Genomic DNA, 27981 nt, shown 5'->3' with positions numbered 1-27981 from the left:
TGCTGCTGTTTCTCATGTCTTGCGGGTTTATGCCATTAATACTGGCCCCAACAAAATTCAAAATACAGTAACAGATTTGCTGAGACCATGACACACACACATTTCTTCACTATTCCAGTATTCCGATATTTAAACGGCCCCATCTGCTGCAGCACGAGACAGGCAAATAAAAAACACACTCAATGGATATGAGAACTGGTGACTCAACATAGATCCAATGTTAATCAATTTCCCCCTTCCTTGCCAAGTGTGCACAGGCCAGCTATAACTGGGTTAACCACTACTTGCTTCAAAGAAAGCTCAGGGGCCTTCCAGATTTTATGACACTAACGCACACCCCTACTTAACCGACACACACCAAAGTCAATTCATAGTCAATCGCAGATAACAATCAATCATAAAAGCACAGAAATTCTCCAACCACCATCCCGAAATTCAAATTCAACATTGCTTATAATAAACAAGACAACCGAATTTGTAGGAACACGAGGAAATACCTTTGCTTCAGCAGCGTGCAAGAATCAAGAGTGGAGCTCTAATCGAACCATTTTGTGTATCATCAAACCAAATCTGCAAGTTTACCAACGTTTGTTAATGTGTGCGGCTCATAACGAGAAAAATATTCCTGCCCAAATCATTTGGAGGAGGAGCTGGCACTCACCTGTAATACCTCGACTGCAAATACGTAGAACATACGGCTTTGGACACATGGCTGGCCGACCCAAAGTCAATCACTTTAACCCTGTAAGGCTGCCGAATGGGATCGACCAGCATGATATTCTCTGGTTTGAGGTCCGCATGGATTAAACCAAGGCTCTTTAGTTTATTCAGTGCAGTGGCCACTTGCTGCAAGATTGGCCTGATCACTTTTAGGGGCAAGGGACTAAACTTGTTCTGCTTTAGAAAGTCATATAAATTCTGCTCCAACATCTCAAATACCAAACATGTATGATTTCGGTGCTGAAAGCACTCGTAGGCACGCACAAAGTTAAACTCGTCTGCGTTTTCGTTGCTCAACTGTGCCAAGATGCCAACTTCGATTTGCCCCTGCCGTGCATAGGAGGGGTGGTTTTTCAAGATTTTTATCGCCACAATCTCATTCGTACCCCTCTTCCAACATTTCACCACCTGGCCAAAGGTCCCACGGCCCAGGAAGTCGAGGACCTCGTAGGTGTTCTTCATCGAACACAGCACTTCATGTTGCATCAGATGGTAGTCTCCATCGCCACTGGCACTGTTCTGCTTCGAGGCGGTGGTCACCACAGAGACGGGGTTCCCCACACCCGCTTGCATCATCGCCGGCATTATTGACAGCTCATCCACAATCTGCATGGCGCTACCTCGGTTGTCGAGCTCCTCACTTTTTCTCTTCAGTCCGCATCGCTGGTAGCTCTCCAGCAAGGTCAGACTGCCTCCTGGCCTCTCGCCCTGTGGTGCCACCGCCAGGGGGCGCTGCAGCGCCTGCGCTGCCGAGACCCCAGCGGTACACAACGGGTCCAATGCAATGGCACTCGCTGCCACCAAAATGTTATGTCCGCAAGGTCTGCCGGTGGAGTTCTTCAGCTGATAGGAAGAGGCGGCCACGTGTGGTGGGTGGCCAATGCCGAGGTTGCGTCCGTTTATGTAAGTCCGTGGATAAGTTCTCTCATGGTACACACAACTGCTTGGCTCAACTTTCAGTTTCTTCACACTACAAAAGGCACTTGTCTGAGTTTGATAAATCTGTGGTGGGCAGACCAAAACTTGTGAGGCCATACCTGCATTGACAAAGAACAAAAAGAAGGAGAAATTAATGAACGAGCAGACTGCACAACTTCACCCTTGCAAATACTAGCCTTGTGCTCACAGGGGCCTACTGTGCAACTCCCCTCATAACCAGCCTAACAGCTATAGTTTCAGTCTAATGGGCCTGAACAAGGTTCAGCTGCTTGCTGCTGGATCAAGTACCATCTGGAAGGGCAGAGAGATGGGCGTGGTCCAAATTGGCCCCTTGAGATATAATATGTCATCCATCTATCGTAGGTACTTTGATCGCAATGGCCAACTTGTCCTCAGCTGCAGGTACATAATGAGTACCTGGCAAGAACATCTAGGACGAAAGAACTTGCAGATATCAATAAAGTGCACAGTGAAGGTTTGCAAGTTTTTGTGATAAATTAAATGCTATTGGCGACAATTCCAGACAAGGTAATTCAGGGAAGCATGACTTCATAAATCCCTTGCTTGGGTCAGGCTTCTGAGCCTCAACACTATTTCACAATGCTGCTACGTTATCGTTGGGAGTGAACCAGATCCCACCCAATTCATTAAAAATTTTAGGGAAATGATACACCTGCACGAGGGGAATTTGCATAAAGAAAATGAAAAATGAAAAATGCAAATAAGATCAGCGTTAACAAAACATACACAGCGGATAGTGGACAAAGACAAAATAGCAATGTGTGAATTGTCTATGAATGAGCCATTCAGAAATTTTAAAGCTCTACAAACCAACTAGGAATAAACAAATGGTATGTATTGTCTACAACACCATGAAAAGGTGTAGTGCAGTCTTGTAAACCAATCTTTCTCATCCTTTCCTTATCCTAGATTCCAGATCGACTGCTTTCATACAACACCTGTTTAAGAAGGAACAGCAGATGCTGGAAAATCGAAGGTACACAAAAAGCTGGAGAATCTCAGCGGGTGCAGCAGCATCTATGGAGCGAAGGAAATAGGCAACGTTTCGGCCCGAAACGTTGCCTATTTCCTTCGCTCCATAGATGCTGCTGCACCCGCTGAGTTTCTCCAGCTTTTTGTGTATCTTCATACAACACCTTTCACATTCACATTCATCCTATGTGCCCCAGTTAACTTCTTTAAAAGCAAATGCATTTGAGCTGAGCAAGTTTCCACAAATGTCACTGCTTTTAACATCAACAAAATTATTTTGTTTTTAAAGTTATCTTTAGTGACAAATAGGCTACTCTTCTAAATTCACTGGCGCTGTTGCATCTAAATAGGAATTCAGACCTCTGTTGAATATTGCATTAGAAAGCCAACAATGCAGCACACCCTCAATACCCTGCCAACCATTTGTCATAAGGCTCCAGTGCAGAGCTTGAATCTATGGTCTTCAGAATCTGAGGCAAAAGGATTTCTACCGCAGCATAAAAATTACACCAAAGATCAATGACTCAAGGACTGGACAGTGGTTGAGCTGGGCAAAGATTGCAAGGAGTCAATAAGGCTTTGATAATGAAAGTAATTTAGTTAAAAAGTTTATAAGATAAATGTCTTAGTATGTTAGCTGCCCCAACTAAAGGGCTGATCAGAGTCCTAGGAAACCGTGCAACAGCTCCAACTCCTGGTAAGGGGTTCCTACTCACGATGGTACCAGACGCTTAAGAGGAGAGTGCGGTACATTTTACAAGTGCGGCTTTTCATTTAAAAAGGTTGGGAACCACGGTCACAGATCATTTCCCTCTTCATTTCTCAATGCTGATGGAAAGGCGTCCAAGATGAGAATTGATTAACAAAACTGAAGAGATTCCACCATGAGCAACTTGGTAGCAACTTTTTTTTCCCCGGGAAGATTACATAAATATTCAACAAGATCTTTAACTAGAATTGAAACAGCCTTACACTCCAAGAGCTTCAACAGAACATCAATACCAAATGTTAAAACTGTTAAAACACTTTTAATTTATACCAATAATATTCGCATGCATGTTGGAACGTTCATGATCTTTACAATATCCAGTATATTTTTTTGAAAATTATTCTTAAAACCAAGGCCAGGCCGTTAATCAGGTATACTCGGACAAGCAGATGAGATATACTACTATTTGACTGGGAAACTAAATGATAGACATTAATGCCTCGCCAAGGACAAATACATACAGCATGTGCTGCTTTTTGCAAGTGAACTTCAGCAGGCGATAACAGAGAAACAAGGCTGGATGCCTGAATGGAAATGGTCCTGCACCGTACAACACTCTACATCCTTCGATAAACAAACATCACCAGATACCAAGAGCTCACTACATCATAGTGTGGTGTCACAATAGGGAAGCTCTGATCATCACATGAAAAAAAAACATTGTGCTTCCTTTAAAAATATCTATCAGACCCAAGAAGCCATAATTAGTATGTCAAGAACGTGAACACTGAATTCTCCAATTTTAAGTCATACCATCCCTCACTCCCTCTCTCTTTTATGTGCTCTTTCCCACCACAGCGCACACCTTTCCCGCTATTCCATCCTTTTCCCCCCCACACCCTACTTGTCCTCTTCCACCTACATCCTTCCCTTTGGCTTTACATTTCACTTCTCTTCTCTCCATATCTAGCGCCATTTTGTTTTCTTTTCCATCTCTAGACTTTGTCACTTTCTCTACCTAATCAAATCCCCCTCACCTGAATCCACCTATCACTTACCAGGCTTTGTCCTGCCCCCCCCCCCCCCCCCACCTCTCTTTTCCAGCTTTCTCCCCCCCCCCCCCCCCCCTCCGCCCCACTAGAATCAGTCTGAAGAAGGATCCCAACCTGAAACACCATCTGTCCATTCCCTCTACAGATGCTGCCTGACCTGCCGAGTTCCTCCAGCACTTTGCCTTTTGCTCAAGAACATTAACAACTTAGTCATAGAGTCATAGAGTAATAGTGTGGAAACAGGCCCTTTGGCTCAGCTTGCCCACACACCAATGTCCCAGCCCTACCTGCCTGTGCTTGATCCATATCCCTCCCATCCTGTCCCATCCATGTACCTGTCTAACTGTTTTCCTATTAAATCGTTTCCCCTTCACCTTGAACTTATGTCCTCTGGTCCTCGAACCCCCTACTCTGGACAAGAGACTTTGCATCTATTCCTCTCATGATTTTGTGCACCTCTGTAAGATCACCCCTCATCCTCCTGCACTCCAAGGAATAGAGACCCAGCCTACTCAACCTCTCCCTATAGCTCACACCCTCTAGTCATGGCAACATCCTCAAAAATATTTTCTGAACCTTTTCAAGCTTGACAATATCTTTCCTATAACATGATGCCCAGAACTGAACACAATATTCTAAATGCAGTCTCACCAACATCTGACCTTTGAGGTAATTAAAATCCCAGATGCACAAGGAAACATACTTAACATGCACAGAGGTCCTAAAGAATCAAGAGGCTGGGGCAAGGGGCAGCACAGTGGTGTAACTGGTAGAGTTGCTGACTCACAGTGCCAAAGATCTAGGTTCGATCCTGACTTCAGGTGCTGCTTATGTGGAGTTTGCACATTTTCCCTGTGGGTTTACTCTGGGTGCATCGGTTTCTTCCCACATCCTTCAGATGTGCAGGATTGTAGGTGAAGTGACCTCTGTGAAACAAATTGTCCCTAATGTGTTGGGAATGGACCAAAAAGTGAGATCGAGGGTTGGCGTGGACTTGGTGGGCCAAAGGTCCTGTTTCCATGCTGTATCTTTAAACTAAGCTAAAGTCAATGTAACTGGAAGGCGAAAAGCCATGGATACAGAGATAAGAACTTTAAAATACAGACCATTCCTGATACCAAATTAGTTCAGTTTTTACAAAGGTCCAAAAGTCGATTTTTAAGCCAAAAGGTACACAAAAATCACTAGATGTGGTAGACATACCTCCACACTGTGATGAGTGGCATCAAACCACCATAGGATTGATAAGAAAGACCAATTACCAAAATTAGAGAGAGAAACAAATTCTGCTGTTCATATGAATGATCGTGTGTAGGGGCATTGGACTTTTGAGTTTAACAATATTGCGGGAACTCGTTTGTATGTATATGGGTGCCTATAAGATGAATGTTCATAACCCGGGGATGGCCTGCAGAAGTAATGCCTGGCCTGGTCAATATAGGTCAACAAACGAAGGGCGATGGAAAATTTGACGGTGTAAATTAGAATATAGGCAGCAGGATTATGCTCGAGCTCACATATAATAGAAATGAAAACAAATGCTTTTGAATACTTTGGGGAACACTTTCTAAAAGACACGTCTATACTTAGGTTACATGCCATGTTATCTTTAGTCTCGCCTACAATGCCTCATAGGTGTCCAAATGTGCTCCGTTTGAGTGCAGGCATTGGCAGGGAGAGGGGTGGTGGTTGCGCAAGTGAATAATGACCAGCAGCAGGTAAGCTAACGAACCAACATTTGGACTGTGTTTCTGTGCAGATTTTGCTGTAGAACAGCATTTCTTCCTGCTGTGAACAGATCGATAAACCACTTTGCTGTCCTGCATCCCAATAGCACCAACAAAAAAACTGCCATGGTTCTAGAATAGAACAGCTTACTAGATCACAACAGTTTAAAATAAAACTGCTTCATTTTATTTCTTCAACCCAGAACACTGCTTTTATGGGCCTAGCTCTTATTTTGCAGGCAATTCAAAGTGGGTTGCGGATATCTTTTAAGTGAATGACCTTAAGTGCTAGCATTCAAATCCAAGGCATTACAAAAGGGCTTTGTTACATGGGATGAATAGCAAAAGTAGAACATGAAGAACTAGGCTATGCTGCCACTTGACCTTGTTCTGCCATTCAACAATAGCTGATCCTCTATTTCATCTCCACTTTCCTGCCGAACTCCATGTCCTACCTGTGAACACACAATTTATCCATCCCAGCAAAATGTAGTCAATGACTGGGCATTCACAAGGGGTGACACTAACAACCTCCATCACGAAACAATCCTCATCCCACTTTTAAATGACCAGAAGTGGATCTTCAGGCAACAGCTTCTAAATCTGACCACGTCACCCATGAAGTAAAGTGTCCCAGTATTTGTTCTGTCAAGCACTCTTAGAAGTTTACACCTTTCAAGAGATGACCTCCCCAGTCCTTCAAGGCTACGTCCTCTAATGATCAAAGGAGGTTTTGTGTGATTTTGCAAGCTGAAGAACTTGGTGAAAGTTCAAAAAACTGAAAGCAGGCCCTTTAACACCATTAAGCACATTGTGTCAGCATGCACAACCAGCCATATTCACAGCAATTACAACTTTAAACTAAAAGAGTGTTCAAGAGAATTGTCACAATTTCCTAAAACGTTGCCTTTCAGGGAATCAGAGATTCCCCATCAGGGGACAATAGACTTTATTAGAGCACCATAGTATAATAGCAAGACCTTCCTTTCAACCATTCTCCCCAAGCCCAATAATACCTCAAACTAATTGTAATTAGCGTTAACACCACAGGCAAATCACCCAAGAACCCTTTAACTAGAAAAGACAACATGTTTTTTCAATGAAAATCTAAGATACCCCTTTCACTCACTTTTGTTCGATGTAAAAGCAGGTTCTACTGACAATCCTCAATTTAATGGGGTTTTTTACATGAAAGGTCATCAAGAATATACACGACTGAATATCCCAAAATTGCCACGTTCTGGCTTAAATACAATCCACACTGAGAGTGTGCATACAGCTATCATACCCTGATTTTTGATGGTGTGCCTGCCATTGGCTGTTTGGATTCATCTCAAACCAAAACATGCTCAGCTATAGGTAAAGGGAAGGAGAGGATGCCACCTGGGCATTGTTACAACACTTCCTGTTTAACAGGCTTCATTGTTTGTGACAGGTCTGTCTGGTTTGAACGGCAGGGCACCTCAGGAAGAAGCTGGTCAACCAACCTCCAACAGACTCATGCTTGATGGAATTCAGACAGCTCACCTCTCTTTATATGGCCCTGTGGCCATTCCCCCTCAAAACAGGTATACCCTTTTTTGTATACTGTTGAGGGGAATGGCCCATCAGGGATGAGCAGCAGAAGCACTGAGCGTGGCTCTAAGGCACAGCGGGGACGGATAGTATCAGGCAAACCCATAGTGGTAGGAGACTCATTAGTTAGGGAGACAGGAGATACTGCGGCAACAATCAAGACTCCACATTGCCTCCCTGGTGCCAGGGTCCAGGATGTCTCGGACCAACTTCTCAAGGGGAAGATGACCAACCACAAGTCGTAGTGCATGTTGGCACAAATGACATGGGAAAGAAAAGGGATGAGGTTCTGCAAAATAAATATAGGGAGTTAGGCAAAAGGTTAAAAGGCAGGACCTCTAGGGGACTGATCTCCGGATTACTCTTGGTGCCACAAGCAAGTGAGGGTAGGAACAATAAGATGAGACAGATGAATGTGTGGCTGAGGAGTTGGTGCACAGTTTTGTACATGGGAGATCTTCTGAATCTGATTGAGTGTCTTGAAGTAACCAAAAAGGTTGATGAGGACAAAGTTGTCAATATGGACTTCATGTCGTTGTCAATATGGACTTCATGAAGGCATTTGATAAGGTTCCGCATGGTATGCTCTGGATGGTTAGATCGTATGGGATCCAGGGAGAGCTATCTGACTGGATACAGAGTTATTCATAGAAGGAAGCAGAGGATGATAATGGAAGGTACACAAAAAAGTTGGAGAAACTCAGCGGGTGCAGCAGCATCTATGGAGCGAAGGAAATAATAGGCAACGTTTCGGGCCGAAACCCTTCTTCAGCAAATGATGATAATGGAAGGTTGTTTCTCGGACTGGAATCCTGTGACTGTGCCTCAGGGATCGGTACTGGACCCATTGCTGATTATAGTTCATGAGTTCATGAGTCATAAAAGCAGAATCATGCCATTAACAACGCCTTATAATCATGGCTGATCTATATTTACTTCTCAACCCCATTTTTCTGCCTTCTTCCCATAACCTTTGAAGTTTGCGGCTTACATCAACGGTTTGGATGTGAATCTACAAGGCATGATTAGTGAGTCTGCAAATGACACTAATGTGAGTGATATCATAGATATCACACATGGGGTTATCAAAAATTACAGCAACATCTTGATCAGTTGGGCAAGCAGGCTGTGGCATAGCTAATTAGGTTTATTGCAGATAAGTGTAAAGTGTTGCATTTTGAGAAGTCAAGCCAAGGCAGGACCTTCACAGTGAATGGCAGAGCCCTGTGGAGTGTTGTAGAGCAGGGGGATCTAGGGGGCGCAAGTGCATGGTTCTCTGAAAGTGGCGTCGCAGGTAGATAAGGTGGCAAGAAGGCTTTCAGTACATTGGCCTTCATCACAGGGTATTGAGTATAGAAGTTGGGATGTTATTTTACAGTTGTAATAGACATAGGTGAGGCCACATTTGAAGTACTGTGTTCAGTTTTGGTCACCCTGTTAAACGAAGGATGGTATCAAACTGGAAGGTGTGCAGAGAATATTTATGAGGATGTTGCCAGGATTTGAAAGTTCGAGCTACAGGGAGAGGCTGAGCAGGCCGGGACTTTATTTCTTGGAGCGCAGGAGACTGAGGGGTAATCTTATAGAGGTTCTAAGATCATGAGGGGTATCAATAGGGTAAATGCACAGAGTCTTTTATCTAGAGTAGGGGAATCAAGAACCAGAATACATAGGTTTAAGGTGAGAGTAGAAAGATTAAATAGGAATATGAGGGGCAACTTTTTCCTCACAGGAGGGTGATGGGTATATGGAACGAGCTACCAGAAGAGATTGTTGAGGCAGATACTGGGGATGTAGGGCCTGCATCCGTGCTATATGACTATGACTAATAATTTGGGATTTACATGGTTGTTGACTTCCTAGGGTGTGCTCTTCATAATTCAGTGTCCAACCAATACATTCGTCATCAACAAATTGAGCAACAATACAATTGGAGCCTTGATCAAAGTCATTTACATAAATTATAAATTGAGGCTCCAGCACCAATTCCTGTGGTACATCAATGTTTATGTCTTGTAAACTGGAAAAAGGTCTATTTAAGCTACTCTCCATTTCCTGTTAGCCATTCAACTCAGGAATGATGGAGCAATGGCCAAGAGAAGGGAAGAAAATAGCTCACTTACATCATTGCAAATATATCTCAAGGGTAATGAATTCTCACGAGCAATTTGATGCTGGCAACTCTTGCCTGCATTCACCCACTGCAAAGAATAATGGTATATTAAGTCACAGAAACAAGCGCATAACGCCGCAATTTCAAGCGAGTGTTAGCTAGGTACAGATATTGGGTAGGTGTAAGGTCTAAATTTGCTGGATGATCTTGTTGAACTTTAAAGAACCAGAGAATGGCTCAAAAAAAAGTTTTTTCATTTGATCATCGATGGGACTGAAGGTTAATTTCTGCCTGGATTGTTGGCACTTGTCACCATAAACAAATACCAAAACAGCCACCTAGATCCAGTGCAAAGTACCTCCTGCTTCTCGCTCAAACTATGCCTCACTCCAAAGTGGACCATCACTCAAAATAATATAAATGGAAGGTAATGTATGAATGCAAACTGTTCTCTTTAATTGCTCTTTGTGTATAAATATCTTGAAGGGCCAATCTTGATCTTAAAGAATTCTATTCTTCCACCAAACCTTCAATAGTATTGACATCACCAAATTAGACAGTCTCACACAGCAACGGAGAAGCATAATATGCAATAGCTGGGGAGAATTTAACCCTGCCATCACTAAGCTGAAGAGGATAGCCACATCAAGACTGCAATGTTTCACTGATGAAAGTTCCCCAACGTGCTGCATTGGAGTGCAATTTTACAAAAAGCAACAACCAAAAGGAAAAGATGTTCAGGCAGATGTCCAAACACTTACCCTGCACCTCTGCAGTTCTTCAACTCGATTTATATCTTAGAAAGCGTGCCGCATCCCGAGACTACCAGGCAACTTTGCGCACAAATAGGAAGATTTCACTTCCAAGTTACAAAAAACATGAACCCTCAGCTGAGAGTGGGCCACTTACAATGTTGTGGCCAATTCTGCCTCCGGAGAATGTTATAACATGATCTCATACATCTATACCTTCCTCTGGCTAGAATCTCCAGTCGTGCAACTCCTGTTTTGGTCTGTAATTTGGACTTTTTCCCCTCCCAACCTCATGACTTGACTATTCTGCTTTGGGAAAAACAAGCAACAGAAAAATATACGTTTCTCAGAAGTGGAGCCTGACCGATGATGTATGAAGAATTAACTATGGAAAATTGGCCCTACCTCACACGATGTGGCCAGAGTTCTCCATGAAAAGAGATGTTTTTGAAATGATATCATCCAAGGCAAATAATCAATATAGAGAAAAGATGGCGAGAATGGTGAACAAGGGGTGGGAGTAGACGGAAAGGTAAAGAGATGTTAGATTCATTTCGAAGTTTGGTAAGTTACAAACTTTAACAAAATAAATTGCAGGCACTGGAATGAGTGTGGGTATCAAGCAGCCAAGAATAGTGCCAATGGGTATTAAGTCACTGGATACTGTTTGTCAGACTTTGGACAGAAAGCATCCTAGCTGCCCTGCTTGCAGTTTATTTTTTAAGCCTCAAATATTAAATCTTGGGATTTTTTTTTCAAAATCCAGATTGACTTGTTTTCATCTACCTTTTCTTGGTCATTGGTGCTAGCTCTCGACCCGAAACGTGACCTATTCCTTTTCTCCAGAGATGCCGCCTGACCCGCTGAGTTACTCCAGCATTTTGTGTCTATCATTTTGTTTTCATTCCAAGTTTTTCTGAAGTTACTGATAAGAACAATGTACAACCCACAGCCTCTGTAACAGACAGGCAAAGGAGGTGTCTGATATGATGAATGCACATCTTTCACCCGGGTAGTTTATACTGAACCTGCATATGGCCAGACAGAGAGACGTGGTTCATAATGCAATCCTGGATGATCCCCTTCTACATTGACTGGACCATTCGTACTACATTACCTGTTGCCGGTGGAAAGAGACTTTGAGGTGTATGGTAATGGCGAAATGAAAGGATTTCACTGCTTCACGATGTCCTAAAGCACGTAATAGTCAATGAACTTCTTATATTTCTCGTGCAGTGTGGTCACTTGTAATACAAAGAAAGTGGCAGCCAATATGTGCACAGCATGACCAGACAGTATCAGAAAATAAATATATACTGACCCGTGACATGAGTAAAAGCGTTGCGGCACCTCCCACCTCCCAATGGCCGAATGGCCTGTTTTTACGATGTATGATTGCATGACAGAGCTCAGAACAGTGTGGCTGCTTAGGGAGTCTAGCACTGTGCACACGAACAATAGCCTGTCCTTCAAAACTGAGCGAGTGTAATTCTGCCTTGATGCTGAAGATGACAACTAAGGAAAAGATGCTGATATTGATTCACTTATCCTGCCAGAGGACTTGCATGGCTTTGAAGAGGCAATGCTATTATTCTTCCCTGTTCTGTGGCGCCAGCTGTAAACAATCCAGGTCTCAGAAGCATGGATACGGGCAGCAATCACAGTTACCCAGATTTTATTTTAACCTTGTAAATATCCTTGGCCCCCCCACTCTCAATGAAAATAAACCAAGTCACCTAGCAAACGTCAATAGCAGGATTGGGAAAGACGCAACCCTCTACAAGGTGTGATGAGTAGGGAGGGAATAGCAAAAACTACTCCCTCTTTGGTGACCACGCCTTGCTAGCTATCTCAGTTTATTTCCAATCGAGTCCTTCTTCTGAGAAAGTGTTTGGAATGTAATCTTGTCATAACCAACACTGTTTTCTCAAGGAAACTGGCACAGGATTATGGCTACAGCCAGGCTGAGGCACTTGGACCTGATGGTTAAGTCGACGTTATGTTTTGGTGAAGTTTGGTGAAGATATCACCACAGGTATTGATGGTTCATGGACTGGCCCCTACCTAATCTGCTCTGTTATCTCCATTATCCTGCCCCACAAACCAAAGGCAGAAAAGGAGATAATGGCACAAGAAAAATAATATTAAAGATCTCAAGGGAGCCAAGAAGATAGCTCTTCTCGGGCAACCTGACAACACCTAGGAATGAGCCCCAATGTCGGCAGTGCCGAAGACCACCATAATTACCATCTACAAGGAGATACTTGAGGATTTCTATGAGAAAGTCCCAGTAACTAGCTGGATGAGATGACAGGGAGATCATTGAGCTAAGGAATTATTACATCAGAAACTGAAGGGGAAAGCAACAGCTAAGTTTCTCTCCTACCCTGATGAAAGTCATTACATCACTTTCTCTTGCAAATAAAGTGTCAACTGCCTAACAGTTGCCAAGGCAGTTTTCATTTCAGAACCATGAGTCATCCCATTCATTACACCTGTGCTTCAGAAAGAACCATCCAACACCCCATTTCATTTAACCTTGCAATTTGTTGGAGAAATAATATTTGAAGGACAATACTCTTTCAGCAATTACTTAATCTGTATCTATCATCCATTTGGGCAGTGCATTGCAAATCAAAACAATGTGTTGCTTTAATAGCGTAATAGAGGCCAGTCAGCCCATTCTGCCTGCACTGTCGCTAAAATAGAAATATCCTAGTTTTCCCAAATATCTTTCCCTTCAGCCATTTCCTTTTGGAAAGCAACTTATTCCATTTCCATTAACATTTTCTCAGCATTCTCAATCACCTACAATTCCCACATGCAAAACAAAACAATCTCCAACTAACTTTGTCCTTTTGGTACAACCTTGAATTTATGCTCTATAATCATGTCTATACCACCTGATCAGATAGCTATGCTGCATTACGTAGGAGATCTTGGGACCTACACACCTGTTCTTGGTAGGATTGATTGAATGTAAAACACTGCACCAATTTTACATGAGATAAAGTTTAGGGAGAGTTAATGCAAATGTGGAGAATTAAAAAAAAAAAAATAGGATTAATATCGGATTAAAGTACGCAGGTGGTTGAAGGTAGGTGTAGATTTGGTGGGCATATGGGCCTGTTTCCATTCTGTAGTCTCTATGATTGCCATTACCGATTCGCTAACATGTACATTCTTATTCAGATGATCAGATGACCAGCTTTTTAAAAAAAAGTAAATTTGGATTAAGTAATCAATATTCACTAGAATTTCCCAACTCTTTTTCAAAAATGGGAAATTCCATGGGAATTTCAAACAGCTTCAATTTAAGAGGGCAAGAACAATCTTAGTTTAACGTCTCATCCATGCTGCAGTCAAAGAATTCATGTAGATTTTTGCATTGAGGAGCCCGAAGCAGGATTTGAACCCACCACCTTCTGAATTCCAAATGTGTTACCCACTGAGCCAAGGTTGCATGTGTGTTTTCTGCTTTCAGGTGGATGGCTCCTGATCATACATTCACAAGAATAGCAGGAGTAGGTGAATTCTGCCCCCAAGCCGGCTCTGTCATTCAACGGGGGAGTGGGCCGCTGGAGGCCCGGCAGCAGCTTGGGGCTCGGCTGGACCAGGCACCGCTCCAAGAGGCCGAACGCATGGACCGGACGCGGCCTAATGTGGTGGAGCAGCGGCAGAGGACACCACGGCCTCGCTTGGCCAGGCCGACCCCACAACACCGCCAGCACAACAGACCTTCGTAGTCAGATCAAGATCCCTCCACTTACCAACAACTGGGACATAAAAATGGTGCCAAACTAGCGACTCTGTATACTGCCTCAGTGTACTACTGCTATACACGTGTACTGTATCTGAGATGCTTATCTGATATGTATCCAAGTGCTTATGTATAGCAATACTTGTACTGAACTGTGTACAAAAATTAATTTCACTGGACCTCAGTACATGTGACAATAAAGTATCATATCAAAGTACCATAGATCATTACCCCAAAAACTAACCTACTGCCCTAACCTACATCCCTCATTTTTTAAATTTAGTTTATTTTTAGTTTAGTTTGGAGATACATCGCGGAAACTGGCCCTTCGGCCCACCGAGTCCCCGCACACTAATGCTATCCTACACACACTAGGGCCAATTTATATTTAAGCCCAGCCAAATTACCTATAAACCTGTAGTCTTTGGAATGCGGGAGGAAACCAGAGCACCCGGAGAGAAAAAAACCACGCAGGTCACGGGGAGAACATACAAACTCTGTACAGACAGCACCCGTAGCTGGGATCGAACCCGGATTTCTAGCGCTGTAAAGCAACAATTCTACCTCTGCGCCACCGTGCTGCCCTTTTCTATTACTCAAAAATCTATTGATACTCGTTTTGAATGCAATCAATGACTGGGCCTCCACAGCTCTCGAGGGAAGGGAATTAAAAAGATTCACTACTCGTGGGGAATGAAATTCTCCTTATTTTAGTCCTAAATGGTTTATCCTTTATTTTAAGACTGTGACCCCCAGTTTGACTGCCAAGCCACAGGAAGCACTCTCTGTGTATCTAACCTGTCAAGCACTGTAAAAATGTTGTGCATTTTCATGAGATCACCACCTAAACTCCCAAAGGAAGCCTAGCCTATTCAATCTACTCTTCATATGACAGATCTGTCAGCCGTGAAATCAGTTGACTGAACCGTCTCTGCTCTCTTTCAATAGCAAGTCTATCCATTTTTTAAGGTAAGAAAACAATATGATCTTAATATATTGAATTATGGTAAGATATCTTTAACCTTGTACCCAAATCTTTTGGCAATAAAAGCTAAAATACTGTTTGCCTTCTGTACTTATCAGTGACCAAGGTCCCTTTGGGCTTTAACCTTTCCCCTACCTCTCAACATGCTAAAAATACTCTGTACTATTCATTTGACAAAAGTAAATAACCACTCATCAATAAAAATCCTTTGCATGTTGAGATGACTTAAACTTCTAAACCATTCAATAATGAAAAACTGACAAAAATGTATAATTCAAACTAAAGGCAAAGGTTGCAGGAGGTCGGTACTTCCCTCGTGGTATTTCCCCTTCCTCCATTTTTGTCTGTATGATCACGTCTGTCCATTTCCCAGGAGTGAAAGAAACCAGGGGTCAAGGGAGTCAAGAGTGACTCTCGAATCAATGAAGACTCAATGGAAAACTCCAACGTGACAATTGCAATGTTGCATCAGCAGAAAATTTAAGAAAATTAACCACAGCACAGACTAAAAAGCCCCTTCACGTTGCACCGAACAGGGAGAGATTCTACAGGGGAAGGGAATGCAGATTTGCTGGCAACATTTAAAAAAACACAGAGTTTTCTCTCTGTAGATGCTGCCTGATAAATATTTCCCATTTTCTGCTTTTATTTTTGTATCCTACTTGTATAAGTCAGGGTGGCACAGAGGCCTTATAGCGCCACAGTTCTAGGATCGATCCTGACTACGGGTGCTGTCTGTATGGAATTTGTATGTTCTCCCTGTGACAGCATGGATTTCTCCAGGTTCCTCCAACATTCCAAACACGTATAGGTTTGTAGGTTTATTGGCATCTGTGCATTGTCCCTAGTGTGTAGGACAGTGCTAGTGTACAGGGTGATCGCTGGTTGGCGCGGACTCGAAGGGTCGAAGTGCCTGTTTGGCTTGTCAGGTAGGTCCCATCACCTTACCATTGACAGCAATCCACAAAGACCTAAATCTTAACGCCTGTCGTTATTAAGCCTGGCTCACTCAATTATCGGGAAATGCCTTTGTTCTACATATCCCTCTCTCACCATCTCTCCTACTGAAAATATCCCTCGTCTCAGTTCTAATGAAAGGTCACAGTCCTGAAACATCAACTGTTTCTCTTTCCACAGTCACTTCCTGACCTGTTATTTATCCAGCAATCTTTTTTTAATTTTAGAATACCAGTGTCTAGTTTTTTTTTCAATTTTTCAGTTGGAGTACAATGTCTGAAAGGACAGTGGACGCAGATTCATCAGGAGTGTTTAAAAGGGAATTGGATAAATACTTCAAGTTTACAACATCTATGGTACTAAATGGATTACTCATTCAAAAATCCAGTACAGGTACAAAGTGTCAAGTGGCTCATCGGAGTACCATGATTGCAAAATAAAATTGTTTCATTCACCTTAGAACCTGCCATTGACTTATTTCTACAATCTGCCTGTTGCAAATGAATGCAGGTTTGCCCAAATAAATCTCTCAGCCATGTCTAAAACACCACAAAAAATTTGGTTGAGTAAAGAGAAACCGATAACACCACCACGATACAGCATCAGGACTGAAGACTATTTTTTGTTAGAGTTAAACTCCAGTGTTGCAACATAGTGGTTTTTACACCCATGTACCTTCTCCATGCGAAGGTTGACACACTCACCGAGAACCCCAATGCTACCTTTCAGGAAATAGTGTTCATTTTGTGTCCAAGTTCTATTTGGCGCACCAGGGAGGGAAACCTTATATTGGACTCCAGACCCAGAGTAATGTGCTTGAATATTAACTATCCTCTGAGATTGCCTAGTTTATCAGTCACGTGTACAAAATTACAGTAACAAAATTATATTACATACCCAGCAGCGGTCCAAAGTCAGATTCCAAAGGTTAATTACAGATGGGCAATTAATACTTGCTTTACGATTGCTCCAACCGCCTTTCCATGGACTCTATCTACACTACATAATCATATCCATGATTATGTTGGCCTGTGGATAGCTTGATTGTAATCATGTGTAGCTTTTTCGTTAATTGGATAGCACGCACCAAAAAAGCTTTTCACTGTGCCTCAGTACACGTGACAATAACGAACAAAACTAAACACATCCCATGACTGAATTATAAAAACAATCATGACCTCTTATCCTTGACAGTAATCTAACAAAATACAAACTGCTGGAGGAACTCAGCGGGTCGAGCAGCATCTGTGGAGGAATATTGGGCAGATGACATTTCGGGTTGGGACTCTGCTTCACAATGCAGCATCTGCAGTCTGTTGTGTCTCCACAGTAACCTTACATCCGTGGGGAAATGAAAAATTCCAGCTAAAAGGCTTTGAGAAATTCCAGAAATGTGTGTTCCCAAGGATTATAGGCTATGTTTGCCCTCAGGATGACAATGCGCCAGATTGTTGACTTCTGTGTATTTTCAGGGAGTAAACTCATAATTAACTTCAATGGATCATCATTGCAAATAAAGGATAAACAAAAGGCAACATGGTGGCGCCTCGGTAGAGTTGCTGCCTAACAGCGCCAGACACCTGGTTTCGATCCTGACTACAGGTGCTGTCTGTATGGAGTTTGTTACGTTCTTCCCGTGACCTGCGTGGGTTTTCTCCGGGAGCTCCGGTTTCCTCCCATACTCCAGAGTACAGGCTTGTAGGTTAATTGGCTTGGTAAAAATTGTAAATTGTCCCTAGTGAGTGTAGGATAGTGCTTGTGTGCGGGGATCGCTGGTTGGCGCGGACACGGTGCATCGAAGGGCCTGTTTCCGCGCTGTTTCTCTAAACCAAACCAAACTAAAATACATTATTCGGGTAAAATCTACTCGCTTACATGGATTATAAAACACTAAGATTCAGGTTGCTGAAAAGTATTGACATTTTCCTGGATTTTGTGACATGTCAATAGAGGAGATTGAACACTACAAGATCAAGGCAAAAATGTGACCCAAAATGTAAAAGATACTGAATAACATAGGCTTGAAGTGGAAATCAGAACAGGATAGGCAGTCATGTGTCAGCAAGGCTACAGGCTCCAGGTGCCAAATTCATCATTACCAATGACAACTGTTCAAAACAACATTTAAACCTGCCACAACTATGTCACAATACAGAAATAAATGCCCTGATCCTGAAACTCCACCTCAAACAAAGCATTTGTCCACAATTCCATGTGGTACTATTTTAGTGGATTAGTTAATCCAGCTATTATATTAAAAATAGCAAATGACAGTCATACCATTGGCATGATACCTACAGGTAGCTTTGAGAAGGCGGTATTATGTGTCACTAACCAGTAGGGATTGAACTAACATTACAGAACTGAACACTACCCTGCCAGTCAGCGACGAGTAATTAAAGCAATAGATTTTTGGCTTAAAATAAGAAATATGGTTTCAAATAACTGAAACATAATCCTCTGACGTAAATCCAAAGGATCGCAACGAGTCAACATATGAAATAGCTGCTTGTTGGCCAGTTGTTTGACAGCCGCTGGATCAAATGCAAAGGACCCACTCCCCAGCCAGAATGAGACACTCACAAGAGGGCTCTTTGGGTAAAAAATTAAAATCCAAACCCAGAAGGAACCATTACAACCAATCTGAAACGGACCCAATATTGCCGACTTTTCATTTTTTCCATGCGCGACCCACAGGTCTGTGCAGAATATCAACGTGGCGGCACGGTGGCGCAGCGGTAAAGTTGCTGCCTTACAACGCCAGAGACCCGGGTTCCATCCTGACTTGGTGGGCCGACTGGCCTGTTTCCGCAATGTATCGCTAAACTAATGGGTCTGGAAAACACATCAAGGCTGGTGAAGGCTGGTCACTCGCACAACATCGAAGTCCCTGTGTAACTCTGGTACTGAGGCCAAATTAAAACTGATACTGAGAACGCAAGACCCAATCTCAGACAACGTTCACTGCCACCAACACGGAGGCCAACTTGAAACAAACGCCAAAGACTGACATTCCCGCATCAACTGTTGCCATCACCGAGTCAAACTTGAAGACGACACCAGCAAATCACCCTTTCATCCCAGATCAAGTCTTTCATCTGCTCCTTGACCAATTGCCTATCTAACATAGCTATCACCCGATAATGCCAAGTCAAACTGACCTGGATAAAGTACCATGTCGTGCCAAGATTCTTAAGGAGAGAAAAAAAAGCATCTGTTAAGATTAAGATTAAGATTAATAACAAAACGTGTCCAGTGAGAAATTGGAGCCTGAACAGGAGCTGGAAACCAATAGCCTTGATCATCTTAATTGCAATATATAAATCTTCAACACAGAACAACCTCAAGGCATTGTAAGAGAACATTATCAAAATTTGATACTGAAAAGTAAAAAGATATATAAGAATAGTTTTCCAAAAGCCTAGCTGAGAAGGTATGCTTTAAGGAGGTGTGCTTCAGGGAGGCACAATTAGATATGGGGCAAGGCAGCTGAAGAGTGGCGGATTAACCGTGGTGGAATAAAGAAAATAGAGAGATGCTGCCTGACCCGCTGTGTTACTCCAGCAACCTGTGTCTTTTCTTGTAAACCAGCATCTGCACAACCTCGTGTCTACAATTTCAAATCTGTTATTTAAAAAATATATATTAAGCTATGAAACTTGAAACTGAGTGATCAATTTAGACAGGGTTTGAAATTATGGTACCCATCTCAATTGTAGTGCTGCATTTCTCAAGAAAAAATACTGAACTACAATGTGGGACATTTTTTAAAGAGACCAATGAAACTTCAGCAGCTACAGGCCTAAAATACCTCTTGTAACTTTATTCAAAAGTGCAATAGGTGTAGCTATCTGTTAGTACCCTACTAAAATTAGTAAATGCAGGGATTTCAGCTCCCTGGCTTGTTTATTAGGCTAAGGTCCATATTTGGCTTCATGCACACACTGATAGGCAACTTCCAATATCTGATTAGATGCAGTGGCCACACCCAAATATTTGGTGCTCAAAGACCACTAAAACAGATTATGGGAGCTTAAAGTTACATACAACGTTAAAAATTTGGTTCCCATTAATTTCTTTAAAACTCAACTTGCTAATACTGACATACATTGATGCATGACCAATCTTCAATAACAATTAGAAACTAGTAATTAACAATCACAGAACAAGCAGATTGAAAATTAAACATAACAATTCTTCGTAACTGTGATGCTGTCATGCTGAAACACTATACTCTGCACTCTGGTATGTTTCTCTTTGCACTACCAGTTGTACCTTGGTATGGCTTGATTGTACTTATGCATGGTATGATTTGACTAATAGCACGCAAACAAAACCAATGCCGACCAGTGATCACCTGTACAGTAGTTCTATCCTACACACTAGGGACAATTTACAGAAGCCAATGAACCTACAAACCTGCACGTCTTTAGAATGAGGGAGGAAACTGGAGCACCCAGAGAAAACCCATGCGGCCACGGGGAGAACGTACAAACTCCGTACAGATAGCACCCATAGTCAGGATCAAACCCAGGTCTCTGGCGCTGTAAGGCAGCAGCTCTACCGCAGCACCACCGTGCCTCATGTGCAGTACCAATATCAAGCGTGCAAATTTGAATGAGGCTTATCTCTCTGGTGGTACATTCCGCCACTCTAACAGGTAATCCAGGCCAATATTCTGCCACCTTGCAAAGAGTGTTGCTCTATCAGAGAACTCCTTCGAGAAGAGCTTATTAACCAAGGTACCAATCGCACCTTCAAATTACAAAAATGAGGAACACTTCTGGTGTCCCTGCTCACATTTATTCTAGAATTAAATACAGGTCCACCATCAATTTTCCAGCATCCTTGCAGAAACCCAGGCTATTCAAGAGCCTTGCCAGATTATCCATTTTACCGGACCAACAGAGGTCATGTAATAATAATTCAACAATACACCCCTGACCAACTCATTATACCCCTCCCGTGTCTCTAAAGCACCATGGACTGCGAGAAACTTAAAAATTTAACAATTAACATAGAAATAAACAATAAACTCTTTCAGGATGAAAGCCTACGTCCCGAATGAGCCACATACAATGCTCTCATAATTTTGTCCAGATTAAAGCAGGTGCCAGACCATCAGTTGCCGGAACGTTGGTGGTATACAACAAAATCAAAGTACGTTTCTTTTTTTAATTTGCCAATCCACCATTGACTGTCTGGTTCTCACAAGCAATGGTTCTCCTGAAGATGAAAAATACATCATGTAAATCCAAATGTCTTTCATAAATAATATGACCACATTTTATAAGGCAATAATGCTCTTTTTAACAGCAACTCCAAAAATTACTTTAAAAATTGGTCGTCTTATCATCAAGGTTGTTACAATTGTGACTACATTTCAAAGTATGATTTAATCTAAAATTTAACGGGACATCCAGATGTACTGAATGGCACAGAACATCTTTCTCCCGTTAATAAGATACTGTCCTGTCCTGCTGGAAGAGTTAGTTAGCCATATGTCCCATAACATTCCCAATCACACCTGCAACTAATAAAACGCTTTGAATAATGTTTCCAAGTTCAAAATATCTCTGAAATCCAAAGTCTTAAACTTGAATTGTAATTAAGAATGTAACCACAGTATTTTGACAGAGATGTAGTTGACAAAGCATTCAAAATGGCAATGACATTCTCTCAAGGACCAAATAAAACCATGCGTCATGAATCTAAAGGATGGTTACGACTATAGAGGAAATAATAGGAGTGCAACCTTTTAGGACTACAAATCAAAGTTACTTGGTGGAGTCGTTTGACCTAGAAGTTGCTGCACTCTTCAAACTCCGCAGTTGGATGCTTGGGTGCTCTGCTGGAAAAGAAAGCGCCGTAATTCCTGAAGTGGTCTCTTAATTACATCAGTAAAGCCAAAATTAATGGAGGCAGGAGGATGATACTTGCAAAGGACAGTGGAGGAGATGTGATGGGGCTATCAGGGTCTATAAATCCCACTAATATCCCCTGCAGGGAAGTAATCTTCAAGGTATGCTATCAAAATAAACTACAGGCTGGAGAGAAGCCACCTACCTTTACCTGTTGTTTGAGAAGTGTGTTGGAAGGGATGGACAGTGGAGAAAGGTTTGGGGTTTTTTTTGGGGGGGGGGAAGGGGAATGGCTTAATTACAAAGTACAGTAAACCCTTGTTTTATGATGGAGTTCAGTTATAGTGGATGGACCTGCTGACTCCAGCCCAGGCTCGCAAGGTGTAGCCTCAACCATTCTTCACTCACAGCAAGGTCTGGTTGACGCGGCTGATCTGAGAAAGAGTTCCAACCTGAAAGGTCACCTGTTCATTCCCTCCAAGCTGCTTCCCGACCTACTGAGTGACTCCAGGATTTTGTGATTTGCATTGGTATCATTGACCTGTTCGGGAGTCATGCTTAATAACTAAGAGATAAGTGGTATGTTATCCATCTGGTCAGAGTGGCAACTACACAGGACAACTAGTACTAAGAGGAGGAAGTACTACTGACAAGTACTAACAGTTGGAAACGTAGTTTTAGTTTTTTAGATACAGCATTGAAACAGGCCTTTTGGCCCACTGAGTCCACACTGACTACTGATAACCGATTCACATCGGTTCTGTTACCCCAATTCTCATCTCCTCCCTATGGGCAATTTACAAAGGCCAATTAAGCTACAAACCCGCGCGTGCTTTGGATGTGGGGGGGGGGGGGGGGGGGTTGACCAGAACACCCGGAGGAAACCCACGCGGTCAAAGCGAGAATGTGCAAACTCCACACAGACAGCACCCGAGGTCAGGATTGAACTCGGGTATCTGAGTCGGTGAACCAGCAGCTCTACTATCTGCTCCCACCATGCCACTACTGGAAATACTCAGGTCAGGCAGCATCTGTGGAGGGAGAAGCAGAGTTAATGGTTTCTGGTCAAAGATCCTTCATTACCACTGGGAAAGATGAGAAATTATGCATGGATTTCTTTGCCTTTATACATTTGCAGTTGCATTACATTTCTTTGCTTTCAGATGCAAAGGACTGTTCAACTGAGCTCAGAATTTAATCAGGCCGGCTGTTCTTTGCTGAGCCAAAGAACAAAACGAATGAATCAACATTTCTTAACCTCAGCCCACCCCAAAGAGGTTCACAACCAATGAAGTAAATTTGAAGCAGAGCTGGTGCAGTAATGCAGGAGAAAATATGCCAGTTTCATTCATGATCAATTTACATTGCAGTTCAGCATTGATTAAAAACATTTAGCTTGTGAAATATTGAATATCAATGTATTTATTTGAGACACCCACTAGGTTCTCGATTGACAAAGAACCAACATAAACTTTTGCTTGCCCTAGTTCTTCTGCATATTTTTTAATAAGCAGGGAATTAATCTCTGTGAAGATAAAATTCACAGGATGACAAATCTACAGTTATCACTAACCAGAACTCACAAAAATTGGCTACAATCAAACTGAAACTCTAGCGAACAGTAGGCATCAAGAACAACTTTGCAAATTAACTGGCTGCCACTTTACCATTTGATTTATCCTCAACCCACACCCGACATGAAAACATCAGGCAAAGATTACTACTTGGAAGATTTACAAATTTTAAACTGCCAAATTAAATGAAATGATAAAACCAACGCATTAAACGCAAAAAATAGCCCCACGAGTTTTAAACTGTTTGGAGTGATCGTGAAGAATGCAAGGCTTGTGTTATTTGAAATCATTTCAAATCAAAAAAAATCTTCCACTGCTGGCTTCAACTGAACACTAATTTCCCTTCCTTTTTTCCCCTCTTCAAATTGTTTTTTCAGGCTCGCTGCTAAACTTTAAATCTGTTCCACAATTATATTTTAAAAACAATGAGACTTCACATAACTCTTTCCCTCGGTCAGCTTTTTTTTTGTCTAGCGTTTCATTTTCAGTGACTACAATACTTCAAAGCATTCAGCCATTGGCACAGCCCAGGATGCATCAATCTGACATGAAACACAGCTACTTGGTTCCAAGTTGTCAGCCTTGGTGTCAATCATGGTTTTGAAATCGCACCAACGTGTCAGAAGATTGCTGATTCAGATCTAATTCCAGACACTTGAAGACAAATTTTAACGTCAACACCCCATAACGAGGACCAGTCTGGGTCACTGCAGCCTTCTGGACTAGATGTTGAATTCTACAAATTCAACTAATTCGATTTTGGTCCATATCACTCATCCATCTGTGATATTACCACAGCTTGTTTTTTCCTCTCTCTCTGGGAGAGGAGGACAGGCCTCCTGCTCTGCATTTTGCAACTCTCGCATTCTCACCCTCCAAAAGCTCTCATTACTCATTGGCAAAATAAACTTGTTTATATCTTATCCATCTGGTCATCCTGGCTTCCGCCTATTAGAGACTTCCCCCGCCACCCTTCCCACACCTTAGTTTGTCTACTTTTCAGTTCTGATGAAGGGTCGGCACAGTGGTGCAGTGGTAGAGTTGCTGCCTTACAGCGCCAGAGATCCAGGTTTGATCCTGACTATGGGTGCTATCTGTCCAGAGTTTGTAGGCTCTCCCTGTGACTACGTGGGTTTTCTCCGGGCGCTCCGGTTTCCTCCCACACTCCAATGATATACAGGTTTGTAGGTTAATTGGCTTCAGTAAATTCCCCCTAGTGTGCAGGATAGTGTCAGTGTACGGAATGATCGTTGGTCGGCGTGGACTCTGTTTCCACACTGTATCTCTAAAGTCTAAACGACCTATTTTTCTTCTCACGGATACGGTCTGATCTGATAACAATTTCCAGTTTTGTTTCTGATTTCCAGCGTGTGGTTTTTTGATTTTGAATTCATAAAGCTGCACAACATCACCGTTGGGCCAAGTTGAGGATGCAATGTCAAATTAAAGCCCTTTCAGCTGCCAGATGAATGTTAGAGTTCCCGATGGAATTATAAAGTCAAGAGTCATACAGCATGGAAACAGGCCCTTTTGTGTCTTTCTGAGCTAGTTGCCCACATTTGGCCCATAACCCTATAAGCCTTTCCTACCTATGTACCTGTACAAATGTCTTTTAAAAGCTATAATCTTTCTGCCTCTATTATGTCAGAGCAAAGACATTTTTCGTATATCCTAACCAACTGGCACAGTGGCGCAGCGGTAGAGTTGCTGCCTTACAGCGCCAGAGACCAGAGTTCGATCCTGACGAAGGGTGCTGTCTGTACGGAGTTTGTAAGTTCTGCCCATGACCGCACGCGTTTTCTCCGGGATCTTTGGTTTCCTCCCACTCTCCAAAGATGTACAAGTTTGTAGGTTAATTGGCTTTGGATAAATGTAAATTGTCCTTAGTTGTGTGTAGGATAGTGTTAATGCGCGGGGATCGTCGGTCGGTGCAGACTCAGTGGGCCGAAGGGCCTGTTTCCGCGATGTATCTCTAAACTGAACTAAACTTTAAGCTATTATAGATCGCCAAACCACAACCACTAATACAAACTATCTGGTTAATTTCTCTTAATATTTCTCATCTAACCTTTCTCGCACAAACTGGCTATGCTGCTGCCCGAGGTGACAAGAAAAGCTTTGCTTCACAGCTCTTCAAAATTCCATCCTACTGGTGTATACGTCCAACACACACACTGTCCAACACACACACTGTCCTGTGTTTACATGCAAGAACTATTCCCTCACTTCATTCACAGGACAGCTAGTAAGTTTGAAATCTGAAGAAGGGTTTCGACCCGAAACGTTGCCTGTTTCCTTCGCTCCATAGATGCTGCCTCACCCACTGAGTTTCTCCAGCATTCTTGTCTACAAGCTAGTAAGTTATATATTATTTACAATAATGTTGTTCTTGAGTCACAAATAGGCTAAGATGGGCAAGGCCACCTGATCTTTAATTCACTCATTGATAAAGTTGTATACAATACAATATACAATACAAATTTATTGTCATTTGAGCCCCAGTGAGACTCAAACGAAATTTTGTTTCCACAGCCATACAAACAAAAACAATGTCCTACAGACATACACACAATTAAGTTCACACAAACATCCATCACAGTGAACCCACTGTGATGGAAGGCAAAAGTCTTTTCTCTCCCCTGCTCTCCATGTCTCATCACTAATCAGTGCACAAACATGGGCAAACGAGTCTAAAACTAAAGGCTGCCAGAGATGACTATCATGTCTTCCAAAAGACATTTGGGCAAATATATGGATAATCGCAAAATGCTGCAGTAAGTCAGCGGATCAGACAGCTCTCTGGAGAAAAGGAATAGGTGATGCTTTAGGTTGAGACCCAACTTCAGACTCAGAAATACTATTTTTTTTCTCCTGACTCTTAGTCTGAAGAAGGGTCTCGACCAAAAACATCACCAATTCCTTTTCTCCAGAGATGCTGTCTAACCCGCTGAGTTACTCTAGCTTTTTGTGTCTGTCATCGGTTTAAACCAGCATCTGCAATTCCTACACAAAAAGGATTGGATTATGGGCCCAATGCAGGCAAATGGGACTGGCCCAGTATGCCGACTTGGTCAACATGGATCAGGTGGGCCAAAGGGCTTGTTTCAGTGCTGTATAGCTCTAGGGCCCTAATTTGCTGAATAACCAGAAATCAATATCCGTTCTGAATGAACTCAGCAACAGACTTCACAGCCCTCCAGGGTAGCGAATTCCAAAGATTCATCATCCCCTCAGTGAAGAGATTTCTACTCATCTGACTTTAATGGTCTGCCCCCCTCTTTTCCATCATTCACTAATATGTTCTCCTTGTCAGGCTTCACCAGACAGTGCGGGGATTGTTAAATTAGTAATGAAGATAGAGCCTTTGATGTCTGGGGTAGGTGATTAATATCGCTATCTACTTTAAATCAAGATTGTGCAGTGTTACCAACAGTGCTCTTATACATTTAACTGACAGTTCTCTCATTTTAATTCCAGTCACCAATACATTAGTAGCCATACAGCAAAATCATTCAATCTTCAAATGATTTTAGCACAAGGCAAAATCTTTCCAGCGTGCTTAGAGCCTGGGTTTTAACGAGTCCCTGAATATTCTGTGATAAACTCATACAGTGTAATGGATACCTGCACATAATGGCAGTAATCCAACCCAGGAGCTCACGTGTCAGAGTGTAAATGCTTTTGTGAACAGTCACTCTAATATTGGTTGCTTCTGCCCGACTATGCTCAAAAATCAATGCATCCCAAAACCCACAGGATGAATGGGCCAAAGAATTGTCCAATTGGCACTCTTTTGATATTTACCAGCAAATCTTTTTTTTTTTAAACTGGAAAATCCAGCCTCACAATTAATTTATTAACTGATTTTTTTTTAACAACAGATTTTTTATGAACAACAGATTTCCATGTCACATATGTAAAAAGATTCAAGCCAATAATTCAGCAGCACTAGTTTCAAGTTATTCTTCCCAACAGCCCATCTCGAGCACTGTCCTTCACCTGAAGCATCGACTGTCCATTTATCTCCCTAGTTGCTGCTTGACCCACCGAGTTCCTCCAGCAGATGGTTTGTTGCCATTCTCTGAAGCAATTTTTTTAATACCCAATTAATTTTAGTTGTTAAGTTGAACTTTCCTCCCTTCCTCTCGAGCCCACTATAAACTCACTGCACTCTTCTCGTTCATGTGCTGGAAACCTGGTAGATATTGGCTATGATTCTCACACCAGTGGTTGCCACACTGTAAACTGCTTGGTGCATGGAATG

The 27981-nt window shown here is 42.4% G+C and overlaps 1 protein-coding gene across 6 annotated transcripts in view; it reads right to left on the bottom strand.

Moving 5' to 3' along the window:
* The window catches only part of hipk3 (homeodomain interacting protein kinase 3), a 155967-nt gene that overhangs the window by 96631 nt on the left and 31355 nt on the right, over positions 1-27981 (bottom strand). For all 6 annotated transcript variants that reach the window (XM_033038806.1, XM_033038802.1, XM_033038805.1 and 3 more), the window contains one exon: positions 662-1757. In XM_033038806.1, the coding sequence (XP_032894697.1) occupies positions 662-1755 (1094 nt within the window). In that variant the 5' untranslated portion in view covers positions 1756-1757. The remainder of the gene's footprint in view (positions 1-661; positions 1758-27981) is intronic.

This window comes from Amblyraja radiata, chromosome 20 (genome assembly GCF_010909765.2).
Source record: "Amblyraja radiata isolate CabotCenter1 chromosome 20, sAmbRad1.1.pri, whole genome shotgun sequence".
In the NCBI taxonomy this organism is placed as follows: Eukaryota; Metazoa; Chordata; class Chondrichthyes; order Rajiformes; family Rajidae; genus Amblyraja; species Amblyraja radiata.
The sequence above is the reverse complement of the archived record's forward strand: the minus strand, read 5'-3'. Positions and strand labels throughout refer to the sequence as shown.